The sequence below is a fragment of the Phragmites australis genome, chromosome 16 (assembly GCF_958298935.1).
Source record: "Phragmites australis chromosome 16, lpPhrAust1.1, whole genome shotgun sequence".
Taxonomy (NCBI): Eukaryota; Viridiplantae; Streptophyta; class Magnoliopsida; order Poales; family Poaceae; genus Phragmites; species Phragmites australis.
In genome coordinates, this window is record NC_084936.1 from 18,542,456 (window position 1) to 18,557,062 (window position 14,607).

A 14,607-nucleotide genomic window follows, 5' to 3' on the forward strand; every position below is an offset into this window, starting at 1 on the left:
ATGTAAAGGATGGCTCCGCAGTTCTATTCTTGCTCGATAACTGGGACTTTGGCTGCTTGAAATGGAGATTTCCCCAGCTCTACTCCTTTGCCCAAAACAAGAACATCTCGGTCAGAGGCTTTTACTCCAAGGATGTCCATGAAGAAAGGAGAGAAAATTCCTCATGATGCAAGGAGCAAACATGTCACAAGGTTCATTTGTGCGATTTAGCACACTAACGGTTAAGTTGTTTTAATCGGTTGAATCAAATAATGCTAATATAATTCTATAGATTCCGTTTATTATTATTTATGCCTACACCCGTTTGTTTTTTTACGTAGAACTAACAATTCCAAAACTTCTGCAGAGCAACCAAAGAAAGCCACCAGCAGAAAATAAAAAATGATAGGGTCTTGCTTCAGTACACCTTCCAATGAGAAACAGTTAAATCTCAAGGCGATTTAAAAGTGTAATTTTAAAGCGATGGTTGCGCCATTTTTGTTTGGCAGATATACTAAAGCAAAGATTGCACCATTTCACTAGTTATATTTTCTGCTGGTGGTTCTAGTTGGTTGCTCTTCAACAGACGGGAACCGGCTGTAGTTCTCTCCCTAGTTCTACATAAGAAAGAACTAAGTACTATTTTTAGCTAAGTGATGGATTTTATGTTTTTGTGGATGTTATTTGCTTCCGTGAGACTTCCACTCTTATCCCCACGCTATATGCCCAAATCCATACACAGCCCTAATTATAGAAATGCATTGCTCCTAGTCAGAATAAATTTGCACTGATCTTGGTAATTTAAGCATTACTTTTCTTCGGGCTTTGTTACACTTTCAGGGATCGATCTAACAACATTACAACAACTTTTTTGTTGAAGCCTAATCTAACAACAACTAAGCTCTGTTATCTTGGTGAAGGAAAGCTATCCTCCTTTCCTACTGCCTTTAATTAGTTTCTTGTTTGGAGAAACTTCATACCTTGTTCATGGGTGGGGGGGGGGGGGAGATAATTCAATTGATGTGCGTTCAATTCTTGGGATCTTATAACTGATATTCTTGTGAACATTGTCTGATCTCATACAATAATGCAGATGGAAGCAGAAGATGTAACTCACCACGAGCAGCCAAAGGAGGAGGACAAGGTAATCAATAGAAACATTTTTCACTTACATTTAGGCATAAAACCAAAAATTTACAGTTTATCTTGCTTGCATCAAGCTCCATGTGACCTGACGAACATCTGCATTTTCATTACGTTTTTCTCAATTACATTGTACAAGGATCATGCTGAAGAGGCAAAACCGGCAAAGGAGAAGAAAGAGAAGAAGCATAAGAAGGAGAAGAAAGAGAAGAACAAGGAGAAGGAGAAGGTTGGGGAGATCACCGATGCTACCAAGCTGAGAGCGAAGCTGGAGAAGATGGATGCAAAGATCGACGACCTGAAGGCAAAGAAGCAGGAGATTGTTGCTCGACTCCTCGAGCTCGAGGGGACGGCGCCAGCCAATGAAGCAGCTGCACTGCCGGCGACAAGCGGGTGATGGCATCATGCAACTGACTGCCGAGGGAAGTTTCGAGCTTCGAGCAGATCTTAGAATGAGCAGAAGGAGCAGTTTTCAGCTAACCAATTATATAGATCAAGCTGCACAAGCAGAATAAATCGACCATTGGCATACAAGTATCGATTTAAAAAAATCACGTTTGAGCTTTTCTCGAGCATGATCCTGCTAAATAAGAGGGACGAAATAATTGCATTTTTATTTGTTGGTCATAAGTGAGATACATTATGCTTTCACAACTCCCAAGCAATGGATTAACAATGCCATTGCGGAACACGGCCATTTCTTAAAGCGGCCTGACACAGGACTCCCAGCCAACGTTGGTCGCACGTGAAAGCCTCGACGAGGCCTTGGACATACAACTTGCTCTCCTTATATCCAAGGCTACAAGTTCATCGTCGCCTTCGCCATCACCATCTCGATCAGCCTGACAAAAGGACTATGAAGTCAACAGGCATGCAAATATTGCTCAATCTTATAAGCACCATGTCACGACCCTATTTAAATATAATATTTTATTACGAGTTTTCTGGCCACACTAAGGACCATGGCGAGACAAGAAGGTTTGCTGAAAATTTAGTTAGGGAGGAACTAGTATTAAAATATTAGATTTAAATGAGTTAAAAATAAAAAATCTAGCCGGGCAGCACATGTACAGTGTTGGAGCAGAGGTAGCGGTGGTGGTCAACACAATGGGCACTTGGTACCACTGTACCAGTGGCGGACCTGGGGGTAGGGTGTTGGAACATCCCTGCCCGTTGGAACACGAGGGAAAAACAAGGGGTCGAAACGGAGAAAAAAAAAGAAAAAGAGAAGGAGGTTAGAAGGAGGAGGGAAAAGAAAATATCGTCTCTACGTACACCAATACTTGATGTTGTTCCATGACGAAACTACTTCTTTGTAACGAACGTAGGGGGGGGGGAGTTTGCCGGAGAAGAAGGAATCCGATCCGAGGAAGGAGGCTAGAGGTAGGAGAGGGCACGATAGAGCCGTGAACATGTCATGTTCCTTATTCCAGTTCATCCATATCCTTTTATACATCTGACCCATAGGTCCCACACACACATGCCAGCTTAATGGCAGCCCAATCCAAATGCAACACACAACTCGTCCGAGCCCGCTCCTCATTCTCCTGCCGCAACTTCACTCGTTGCCGTTGCCGTTGCCGTTGCTGGATGGATAACAGATGCTAACATTCTTTCAATACTTGAAATATGATTCTCACCAAACAAAAAAGAATATGAATATTATATGTCAGAGAGGACATATCTCGATGAGGCACGGTCTCATCAGAAAGAGGGAAACAAAAGACAAAAATAATCATTCTTTGTGAATTTCATATCTCACAAATGAAGAGTAGTGCGGCAGGGGCACGGATCCAACGACAGGAGTTGCCGAAGATGGGAGGAGTGCAGCGAAGCGGAGGCGAGGGCGCAATGGCGGACAGAATGGGGAGACGAAGCTTGAGGAAGAAGATGCTCGGAAGGAAGAAGATGAACATGACGTGTCGGATTTGGATCAGATGGCTGAAAATTCGAGTGTGAGGAGGCTCTAAAATGCTCGAGCACGAGATAGAGGGGGGCTTATAATTTAAATCGTGTATAATGTAACGTAACAAAACAAAGGCATAGTAGAATATGGAACGAGCAGCAGGCAGCCGTGGCGAGGGCGGGAAGTTAGAAGAGGCTGTTGCCGGTGGCGGCAACATGGTCGGATCCGGCACTGTGATTATTTGGTTGCTTTGGGCCATTGAAAGAGATCAAGGACGGGTGCTTAACCTGGCTCGAAAGCACAAAGCAAATTCTATAAGATCTATTCAGAAAGATTTTTATGAGATCTTATCTATACTATCTATTATGTGATCAAGAGTATAGAAAGAAAATAATAAAAGAGATTTTTTAATCAGGTGCAATAGAATTTATTTCACAGAAGCAACCCGGCCCAACTTTCCTACGACTCCACTGTCTACTCCACTGCATAGCTCCATGTGACCTGGACCCTCCTCGCACGCCCGCCCGGTCTGTCCGCCGCCTGAACCCCCGAACCCTCCTCGCGAGTAATGGCAGCCTCGCCGGAGGAGTTCCGGGGCCAGGCGCGCCTCCCGCGCTTCGCCTCCCCGCTCCGCTACGACCTCCGCCTCCGCCCCGACCTCGCCTCCTGCGCCTTCTCCGGCGCCGCAGCCGTCGCCGTCGCGGTGTCCGCGCCCACGCGCTTCCTCGTCCTCAACGCCGCCGAGCTCGCCGTCGACCGCGACTCCATCCGCTTCCAGGCACGCACGCGCTCTTCACCCCTCGGAGGGGACGCTGTCGGTCCTCTGCGCTCGGTCGGTATTTTTCCCCGGAGTCTCATCTTGTCGGTGGTTCGGGTTGTTGCAGGATTTGGCGCCTTCCGAGGTGGTGCAATTCGAGGAGGACGAGATCTTGGTCGTTGGATTCGACCGGGAGCTGCCCGTCGGCGAGGGCGTGCTCACCATGGACTTCACCGGGACTCTGAACGATCAGATGAGGGGATTCTACAGGAGGTACGGTGGTTTTGTCGTTCTGATAACAGGGATATTTAGAAAAGCCTCAGTTATTGTTTTATTGTCCAAGACCTGGTAATTAGGTATTTAGGGTGTTTGGCTAGCGTAGTAACAACAAATGTGTGTTTGGAACCACTCGATCCGGTTGCTTCATTATCACGCGAATTGTGTACATCGAAGACATTTGGACGGGTTCTTGTTGCAATGCTTATTGTTCTAAAAAATAGCAATAGTTACAGGACCTAAATTAGTATTTATTACCAGAAAACAATCATCAGGGTCTAGCTAGGATGCTGATCCTGACAACCTTGGCCAATATTTAGTCTGTACAATTTGCTAGTCAGTAGTCACTGTGCTACCATAGCTAGTGCGCATTTTGGTACAAGCAATATGCTTCATTAGCATATGTATGTCTCAAATCAAGTTTGTCGGAGTCTCGAATTCCATTCTATGATCTCACAGTTCTGTGACCCTAGATTGATTGGACCAATCCGAACCCAGGTCGTCTTAGTTTGGTAGTCTTAATTTTGTTACGATTCTACCAAGTTTTTTTGTAGGATCGTCATGAAAATTTTAGTGTGGTCCTACTTGATTATATCAATTTTAACGAGTTACTTTATTAGGTAAGTACTTTTATACGTCATTATAATTGTATTTTTTGATTTTTTATCTATCCGTGTCCATGATAATTTGAATAAATAACAGATGATCGTTACACTATGTTTTTATAAATAGAAGTTCTAAAAGTACAATTTTATAAATGTGTTAGAGTTGACAAACATGGTAGATTTTCACAAATGGTTCTTTGGTACAATCAGGTAATGCCTTAGGTTCAATATCGATCACACCCAAAAACCTCTAGTCAGATTCGAGATCGCGATTTGGAGAACCTTGGTACTCACAAGTAGCAGCTGTCTGTTTGAGGCATGAGGCAGGGAAAGACAAGGTTCGGTTAGGGGTCCATGTGGGCCAAGTTGTGCTACATTTAGGCCCAAGCAGCGAGAACCTTGCTATGCCTCCTGATTTGTTGCTATATGTGGTATATCTAATTAATTTCCTCTCATATGAGCTATTATTATTATCATTGTTCATTTCCACCGTCCAACTATCGCCTAGGCATCCTGGTGCCCCAGAATCACTATGATAACTACCGTCCCCATTGCGGCAGTACCCATCACATGGGCTATCAGTCTGGTACATGCTCATGTACATGGTGCCATGCAGAGATCCAAGAAGTTTATCTGTCCAATAACTTGACACAAAAAATGAAATCCAGTACATAAGGATTCAGAACTTAGTAATGATGTGGCTGTGCTGGCTGACTGCTTCAGTCAGTGGTCATGGTACTGCTAGCGTTGGTAAAACTTCAAACATAAATAGCAGAAATAGGATGTAGTTAATTTGTGGGTATTAATCGTGCCATCAAGGTTCATGATTGTAATGTGTAGCAGGGATACCAACCCATTTCCAGAACCTTTATTCATGGATTATTTTAACCTTTTGAACAACATTGTATAATTTGTGAACATTTGATGTATTAGGTGCTTGTAGAATACTGGAATGCCAGATGCACATGATCTTAATATTTTTCTGTATAAATGCCCTCTCTTTTTAATGCCTTGTGTTGGCATTTGATTGCAGCAAGTATGTGTACAATGGGGAATCAAGAAACATGGCGGTTACACAGTTTGAAGCTGCTGATGCGCGCCGGTGCTTTCCATGCTGGGATGAGCCTGCATTTAAGGTGTTTAACATGTTATTTTTGTTTTCTGAACAATGTTTTGATGTATTTTTGTATTTAGCCTTCATACAGGTTAAAACACCCTCTTATGTTACTATTTTTTAGAATTTTTAAAATGTAGAATTCACTATCTAAAATTACTTATTTATTGTCTTGGTACTTGTGTTTTTCAGGCTAAGTTCAAGCTAACACTAGAAGTTCCATCTGAGCTGGTAGCCTTGTCCAACATGCCAGTGGTTAGCGAGACAGCTAATGGACCTATCAAGACCATTTATTATGAGGAATCACCGCTTATGTCAACTTATCTTGTGGCTATAGTTGTTGGCTTATTTGATTACATAGAGAGCTCGACATTAGAGGGTACAAGATCTGTTTTCATTATGTAATTTCGTTCAAAGTGCTGTTATAATGCTCTTCTTTCCCTACTTATATATTTCTATCAATTTGTTAATTTAACTAGGAACCAAAGTTCGTGTGTATACTCAAGTTGGAAAGATTAACCAAGGAAAGTTTGCACTAGATGTTGCTGTGAAGTCACTGGATCTATATAAAGAGTAAGCTTAGTCTTGATTCTAAGATATATTTCTAAATAATGAGATCAAATGGGGAAAGAAGATTTGTTCAATAATTGAATTCGTCAATGGATGGTGCCAGTGGGATCAGAATCACTAATGTCATTTTTTCCCCAGTTATTTTGCCACTCCTTATCCGCTACCTAAGTTGGATATGATTGCTATACCGGATTTTGCTGCTGGGGCCATGGAGAACTATGGGTTGGTCACGTACCGTGAAACAGCTTTGCTCTATGATGAGCTATTATCATCAGCATCCAACAAACAACAGGTTACAGCTACATTTACTTTTATCAACTTTATTTGTTTGATTGTCTATAATGGAGAATGAGTGTCGCACTTGAATGCTTCACTATAATTATAACTAAGTAAATCTCCTGTTTTTTCTTAATATCTCCATTTAGGTAGCAATAACTGTTGCACATGAGTTGGCTCACCAATGGTTTGGCAATCTTGTGACCATGGAATGGTGGACTCACTTGTGGCTAAACGAGGGTTTTGCCTCCTGGGTAATCAATCCTGCCAACATTATTGAGCAATTATATTAATAGCCAATTGTTGTGTAACCTTAATTCCTTAATAGTGAGTAAGTCTTATGTTTCAACAGGTAAGCTATTTAGCAGTAGAATCTTTATTTCCTGAATGGAATAATTGGACGCAATTCCTTGATGAGACGACTTCTGGCCTCAGACTGGATGCACTTGCAGAGTCTCATCCTATCGAGGTATTCTTCTTTTTTTGTCTTAGTTCCAGTTGATGAAAATGGTTGCTTTGCATTTTTTAGCATTATTTTGTATAAGAATGTTTTCTGATAATTCTACAACAGTTGCTGCAAAATATTTGCACCGGCCCTTTGACATTATTACGTTTCAATGAAGTTCTGATATTTAGAATAACTTTTGTTTGAAGTATTCATGTTAAGTGCAGTATATGTATATATAGTAACTTGGCTTATGTAGTGTATCTAGTCTAGGGTTGGCCCAAGAGGCATGACACTTGTATGCATACCTAATAGTAATGGAATAATGTGTGCAGCTGTAGATAACATCTCTTTGTCTTTAACATGATATCAGAGCGTAAGACTAAACCCCAGGTGCCTTTCTCATCTCTCCACCAGTGCCACCTTCTCTAGTGGTGTTGTTGCCATCTCCAACAGTGCTGCCATAATCTCCGGTACTGTCTTCCATCGTTGTTACGGCGGTCTGGCGATGCGTGGCAACCTATCACCTTCACGACTTTACAACACCTATGGCACGCGGCATGGCGACACCATACATACATTGGCATGGCGAATACACAACAGAGCAACATTGTCGAATATCTAACTAGCATAAGGAGTACATCATATATGGACAAGATACTTTGATCATATCTTTAACGACTCGGGATATTGCGGACCAGGTATACTCGGAGATCACACCCATACTAGGAAGGTCTCGATTGGGTTAACCGACTTGAGTTTGACAAGTATCCAGACTGGATTCGGCTACCTTGCCTTGACTGACAAGATGGACGACAACTAGAATTACAACTAGATTCACAACTTCGACGACCTAGAGTAGTTCAACACGACTCAACTCGACGCAAGCACCAAGACCATAGGAGATACTTAGCGACTTCAACTCTAGTTTAGTTTAGATTCGATCTACTCCTTGTAATAGGTTTAATCACCTTGCTTGTACTCGAGAGAATAGAAATACATCAACCTACATACAAAACGTAGGTGATTACTCCAGCCGGGGACCTGAACCTGTCTACATCGCGTGTCTTGTTTTGTGCTCGATCCTTGATCTGAAGGTACCCTAGTCTAATTCCCGACACATTGTCAGGAACAAATCTTTGACAAGTACAACACACCAGAGCTTGAAGCCTTGAACACTTAGCAGATCAGGGGCAAAGCAGTAGAGCTTGAGGCTTTCAACACTTGATATGCAATAATATATTGTGAGTAAAACAAAAGGAAAAAGGGAACGAAGACAAGAATTAATAAGTGGGCTACTAGGCTGTCCAGCCCATCAAGGTAGCCCACAAATCCAGCCAATCGACTCATTCTCTAACCCTAGCCAACAACCCTCTCCACTCGCGCACGCAACACAACAACTACCCCCCTCCACTCACACACTCACACAACATGCAGGCGGGCCGAAGAGGCGGGCGGAGTAGAAGGTTGGAGATCCGAGGTAGGGGTGGCCGGAGATCCAAGCGGCGGCTCAAGCGGCGGTGGCTCTATTGTGGCCGCTACAGCGCAAAACGACGCCACAGAGACGCGACGGTGCTATGGCAGACGCCATACACGCCGTAGCTGTGGCGTCCCTGTGGCGAGACGCCGTTCACTGCCACGTCGATATCTCGACGTTACAGCGACGATATTTCGACGTTATGGCGACGATATCTCGACACCAAGACAACTATGATGTCTTCTTTCCAACCACCCCCTTTCCATCTAACATGTTGGATTTGTTGCTGCCTGCCGGTTCGCCGTCCCCAGCCCTGGAGGAGCTGCTGCCTCAGATGTCAATGCTTGTATTATATTGTCATTTTAGAGGACGTTAGCAATATGCCAAATATTGTCAAGCATTCCTTACTGTTTTTCTGACTTCACATCATTAACATGTCCATTTGTCTCTGTTGTGAGTGACTTCTATTTATTTGAACCAAATATTTTTCCTGTTTGTTCAGGTTGAAATAAACCACGCCAGTGAGATTGATGCAATTTTTGACTCCATAAGCTATGATAAGGGAGCTTCTGTTATTCGTATGCTACAAAGCTACCTTGGTGCAGAGCGTTTTCAGGTTTGATGTTGTTTCTCCTATGAGTTTTATCCTTTTTTGTATCTTTATTGGTCCAACATTGCATCTTATCCTTGCACATTTAATTTTTTGTTTTCTTCATTAACCCATTAACCTCAAGGCTAGATGTTGCTGCAGCTATTCTAATGCAGTGCATCTTCACTAAAGATATCCTAACGAATCTATAAACCAAATTTCTAGGGAATTGTAATTATTTATTCTGGTTTTGTTGCTTGTCATATTATAATTCTGCCAGGTGCACCTGCTGGAGAATAGCTTGAATTATGGTTTTTCTAATATAATCGAAATGACCATTTTTTTGTGTTTATAATTTATGTTTGCCTATCTAGTTCTGTTCCTTCATTTATTCTGCTGGTACCGACTTTGTTAATGTTTAATGTTTCAGAAAGCTTTGGCTTCATATATAAAGAAGTACGCCTACTCAAATGCTAAGACTGAAGACCTATGGACTGTTCTTGAGGAGGAATCCGGGGAGCCTGTTAAGGATTTGATGACTACATGGACTAAGCAACAAGGATATCCTGTTATTTATGCAAAACTTAATGAACATGATTTGGAACTTGAACAGGTTTGCTGACAGATCTTTCATTTTCACATGTGTCTTGACTAATATACATGGAGAACTGAGTACTGAAAGGTTTTCGCTAAATTATTTGTTCCGTTACAGGCACAGTTTCTCTCTGACGGATCTTCTGGTCCTGGCATGTGGATTGTTCCTATAACATCATGCTGTGACTCGTATGATGTACAGAAAAAGTTTTTATTGAAAGACAAGACTGATAAGATGCAGATTAAAGAGTTCATTGCCTCTCAAAGTGCCAATGGAGAGAATAATCAAAACATTTGGATCAAATTGAATATTGATCAAACAGGATTTTATAGAGTAAAGTATGATGATGAACTTGCTGCTGGACTTGTAATTGCAATAAAAGCCAAGAAGCTCTCATTAATGGATAAGATTGGTAAAGACAAGACATCTTTTAGCACTTTTGTGTTCTTTTTCGAGGTTTTTGACAAGGTGGCACGTTACTATTGCAGGTATTGTGGAAGATTCATACGCCCTTTCTATTGCTTGCAAGCAAACACTGACATCATTGCTGCGACTGCTGAATGCTTATCATGATGAGTCTGATTACACTGTACTATCACATGTAACCTCTGTAAGTAAATCTTGCACCTCCAGTGGATTCTTAATCCTTGTTATCTCCAATCAATTCTGTGGCACTTGATGTTACCATTAAAAATTACATACATGTTTCCTCTTTCTTGCCAGGTATGCTTAGGCATTTCTAAAATATCAGTTGATGCTACTCCTGACTTGAACAAAGATATCAAACAGCTTTTGATCAACCTTCTTCTGCCAGCTGCCAAGTATGCGAATAAGCTTCATATTTTACTTTTTTTCACCATCTTTTTTTGTGGTTTTCCATAAATTGTCTTCAATCCATGTTTATTTATGCATGTCTTCCTCTTGTGTCTATCCTTATGCATGTAAACAGAGAACTAGCTTTGTGTTAATTTCTGTTGCTGCAACATTCTTGCTATTCCCTTTCTGCAACCATATTAAAGACTACATGTACCTTAATATTTCAGAAAATTAGGCTGGGACCCCAAGGACAGTGAGAGCCATCTGGACATAATGCTTAGATCACTGCTCTTGATTGCTCTGGTCAGACTCGGACATCATGAGACTATAAATGAGGGAGTTCGGCGTTTCCACATCTTCTTAGAAGACCGCAAAACTTCCCTTCTTCCACCAGATAATAGAAAGGTCATAGGCCTCATGGTTTTCCTTTACATACTGTTGCAGTGTTACCTCTTTGATGTCTAACATGCAATGTTCTGCAGGCTGCATACCTTGCTGTGATGCGGACTGTTAGTACCTCAAGCAGATCCAGTTATGATGCTCTCCTCAAAATCTACAGAGAAACAGCTGAAGCACAGGAGAAGTCACGTGTCTTGGGTTTGTGTGGATTTTTTGACTGTCTAGATTGTGCAGCAACATAATAGATCTTTCTGAAGATATGGCTTATCCTGAAAATCTTGTATTTGTTTCCAGGCTCACTGTCTTCATCGCCGGATAAGGATATTGTTTTTGAGGCATTGAACTTTATGTTTACTGACGAGGTTTACCTCTAAACCATTTCTATTTTACATATCATCAAATTTGCAAACAAGTCGTTCCAAATAGTTACTGGTTGTGGTTGAAGTAGCTTCGAGTCTGAACCATAGTTTTAAAAGCCAGACCGTTGTCGAAACTGTGGGCTTCCTGGTTCACTGGTTCAACCGCCAGCTCACCAATTGGACCACTGATTCGCATAAAACAGTAAGGTAATAATTTTAAGTGTTATAGAGATGGAATAATGTTGAGTAGAAATGTTTTGTTATACAAATCAGCAACCTAGTGTTGCTCGGTCGTTACCAAGTGGTGGGAGCTCCTTCAGTTCCCAGCAGCCACACTTCATTTTTTTTCCCCACACAGTAGCGTCCGGTCTGATGTTGGTTCATTGAGAAACCAGTAAAATCGGTCGTTTTTCCTGGTTTGTAGCAGTTCTACTGCAGGAACTGACTTTGGTCAAATCAGACCGGGCTATTCACAGGTTCCAGGTTTTTTCGGTTGAACCGCCAGCCTGGTCGGTGTTCTAAACTATGGTCTGGACAACTGTATGTACAAAAGTCAATCTAATCTGTTGCTTGCTTATTAGGTACGGAATCAAGATTCATTTTATATCCTTGGTGGCATTAGCTTAGAAGGACGAGAAGTTGCATGGATCTGGCTGAAGGTATGTCAGTTGCAGGGCATCTAAGCCAGTCTTTTATGTTAAATATCTGATACGATATGCACATATTTCTGATATTTTAGAATTTGCATCTGCTCTATTGAGAAATTGGTGTGACATATCATAAAGTGTGTGATGCATGTATCAAAGTTCTGTGCTGACTCATGCATTAATGAATTCAGAGACAGCACCCATTAGGGATCCACCGCTTCTAAATCAATGTTCTAAAAAAATAGACAACCACTTAATCTGGTGCATGGTATTCATACTGCTGCAGGTTGCAACCAATACATTGTAAACTTCTTGGTACCACCTGATATCTTGACTGTGGACAATATGAATGAAGGATACGCCATACTTCAGATGAAGATATGCCAATAAACGTTTGTTGTTAATGTTTACAGTAAATGGTCAAAATAACTATGAAATAAGAAAAATTGCACTTAAGAAATAGTATCCCTAGCGCTATGCATGTCTGTACAATCAATCCCCTTGTCCAACATTAGCGCAATCAATCTCATGCACTTCGCACTTTTGTGGCTTCTAACCAGAATAACTGCAATCAAACAGATCTGCTATTGCATATTGAAAGAGAACTAGGTCATCTACGGTCTGTCCATAAAATGAAATCCCATTTACCTGAAATTGTTGCAGTTTTGCTCATCTGCTATACCATTAGCACATGCAACAGAGCCCTCTGTGGTGAATCTGAGTATATGGTGCACAATTGTATGCAAAAGCATAAATATTGTTCATCTGTTACGATTTAGTCTATTAACTGTGCATCTAAGCCACTTAAAGTAAAAGATGGATCACAAATTTGTCCAGAACATAAAAGAGGGAGGGTTGACACAAGGCAATGCTGGTTGCACTAGATAGCACACTAGTATAAGGTTTTTTTTTTCAGAAAGTTATCCTATTATTTCAACAACTATAATTGAAAACATGTTGGATATTTATGCCCGTATTTGTCACATTACAGCAAAACTGGGATTACGTGCTGAAGACCTGGCCATCAAGCTCACTGATATCAGACTTCATCAACTACATTATTTCACCAGTATAATGGATCATGGTTACCTTCACTGTTCTTCCCGTGGCTGCCATTGCCATTTAGTTAGTAATAATGTTTCTCTTTTGTGTTTGCTCTGCATGGTTAGTTCACCTCCGAGGAGAAAGCCACTGAAGTATCTGAGTTCTTTGCCAATCGAATCAAACCGTCATTCCAGAGAGCATTGAAGCAGAGCCTCGAGAGGGTGCGGATCAGTGCGAGATGGATTGATAGCATCAGGAGCGAGCCCGACCTTTGCCAGACAGTGCATGAGCTGCTGCAACAAGAGGTGTAAAATGTGGCTTGCTGCAAAAGAGTTGTTTCTAGTGTGATCATCTCATGGGAGTACGTGATAATGCTCTTGGGAAATCAGCGTGGCGGTTCTTATAGTGGTGCATTTGGCGATTTAGCTCGTGCCTGATCTGTGCTGCGACAAAAGAACACATGACGTTTGTTTGAAAGACTGCTGTGCTTAAGTTCACGGTTGTAAGAGCAACAGTAATAAAGCAACAGGAACACAGTTATTGTACAGTGCTGATTTCATTTTCACATGGCAGAAAAAAAGGTCACAAGAAACAATATACAGCACATATCAATATATTAGAAGAAAACGTTATACAACATAAAAGATGAGCTGCTGGTGATTACAAAGCTGCATCAGATATGGTCTGCATCGCATATTGTTCAATGGCCAGCTGAAGTATGCAAGTCTCTTCGAAAGTCTTAGGCTCTGGGTTGCACATCTCAGTCGCTGATGACGTTGAAGGAGAACTTGGACAGCAAGTTTGGAATCCCAGATATGATTGGACAATAAACCTGCGAACGAAACGGTGACCGATTAGACAGACGTTCACGAGGAGCCTGGGTCCTGAACTCTGGAATCTTTGGTTATGAATCTGGGACAGATGCACGGCCAGCAGCTTCAACCATGGACTACAACTCAACTCGTAGCTATGAGGATTGCTTATCATCGATCGTTGACCAAACTAGAAACCAACGGTGACATCCGTTGCGAAATTAACACCGGTCAATTAGCATCCACCACCATCCATTGCGGTACACCCACTAATTGGTAACTCTGCGTTTATTACACCCCAATCGCCGGTAAATAAAATTTATTTACTGAGGGTAAAGTAACGTCAGTTCGCCATTAGCTGCCAACAAAAGGAGAAAGAGAGACTCGAATTTCTAAGGAGAAAAAAAAAACCCAACGAGATTGCTGGCTCAGTCTCACGAGTCACGACACGCACTATATATCGCAGCAAGCACGCAGGGCCGCAGGCGCAGCTGAGGGCCTGTGCAACGCTGCTAAGTGGCTAGGCGCTTCAGGGCAGTTGCTAGCTGATCTTGACACGATGGAGGTCAGCACGTGTGAACGGAAACGCTTGCTGACGGAATCGACCCTTGACCAAGCGGCCAACGCTTCGAGCAGTTTCCAAGCGTCTCCAGCTCTCATGCCAGAGTAAAAGAATTGTTGGAGTATGTTCGAGCGCGTTGTGGACTTGTGGCTCATAGATGTTTAATCGAGCTCCTATTTTTTTAAACTATTTAAGCGTCTATAAACCGTTGTTCCCATTGAAAATTAGGGCTCCTA

At 42.0% G+C, this 14,607-nt stretch overlaps 2 protein-coding genes across 2 annotated transcripts; both read left to right on the forward strand.

The window, feature by feature from the left end:
* Positions 1 to 1,072: 1,072 nt before the first annotated feature.
* Positions 1,073 to 1,519, forward strand: LOC133895108 (ATP-dependent RNA helicase DBP3-like). Its single transcript, XM_062335298.1, has 2 exons — positions 1,073 to 1,123; positions 1,262 to 1,519. The coding sequence occupies exons 1-2, from the start codon at positions 1,073 to 1,075 to the stop codon at positions 1,517 to 1,519; spliced, it is 309 nt and encodes a 102-aa protein (XP_062191282.1).
* Positions 1,520 to 3,488: 1,969 nt separating this feature from the next.
* Positions 3,489 to 13,544, forward strand: LOC133895487 (aminopeptidase M1-B-like). Its single transcript, XM_062335827.1, has 19 exons — positions 3,489 to 3,806; positions 3,913 to 4,058; positions 5,700 to 5,802; positions 5,973 to 6,159; positions 6,260 to 6,353; positions 6,489 to 6,642; positions 6,776 to 6,880; positions 6,979 to 7,095; positions 9,051 to 9,164; positions 9,568 to 9,750; positions 9,850 to 10,144; positions 10,221 to 10,342; positions 10,456 to 10,553; positions 10,776 to 10,953; positions 11,031 to 11,145; positions 11,242 to 11,309; positions 11,888 to 11,965; positions 12,945 to 13,022; positions 13,123 to 13,544. Exons 1-19 carry the CDS (start codon positions 3,597 to 3,599, stop codon positions 13,306 to 13,308), a joined length of 2,631 nt encoding a protein of 876 aa, XP_062191811.1. The 5' UTR covers positions 3,489 to 3,596; the 3' UTR covers positions 13,309 to 13,544.
* Positions 13,545 to 14,607: the final 1,063 nt, after the last annotated feature.

Bases quoted from the DNA above. Each gene is read 5' to 3' on its own strand.
- LOC133895487 (XM_062335827.1), top strand. From the start codon at position 3,597: ATGGCAGCCTCGCCGGAGGAGTTCCGGGGCCAGGCGCGCCTCCCGCGC. The intron at 7,096-9,050 runs GTATTCTTCTTT...CTGTTTGTTCAG, and splicing joins CAGAGTCTCATCCTATCGAG to GTTGAAATAAACCACGCCAG. The intron at 11,966-12,944 runs GTATGTCAGTTG...GTCACATTACAG, and splicing joins TTGCATGGATCTGGCTGAAG to CAAAACTGGGATTACGTGCT.
- LOC133895108 (XM_062335298.1), top strand. From the start codon at position 1,073: ATGGAAGCAGAAGATGTAACTCACCACGAGCAGCCAAAGGAGGAGGAC. The intron at 1,124-1,261 runs GTAATCAATAGA...ACATTGTACAAG, and splicing joins AGCCAAAGGAGGAGGACAAG to GATCATGCTGAAGAGGCAAA.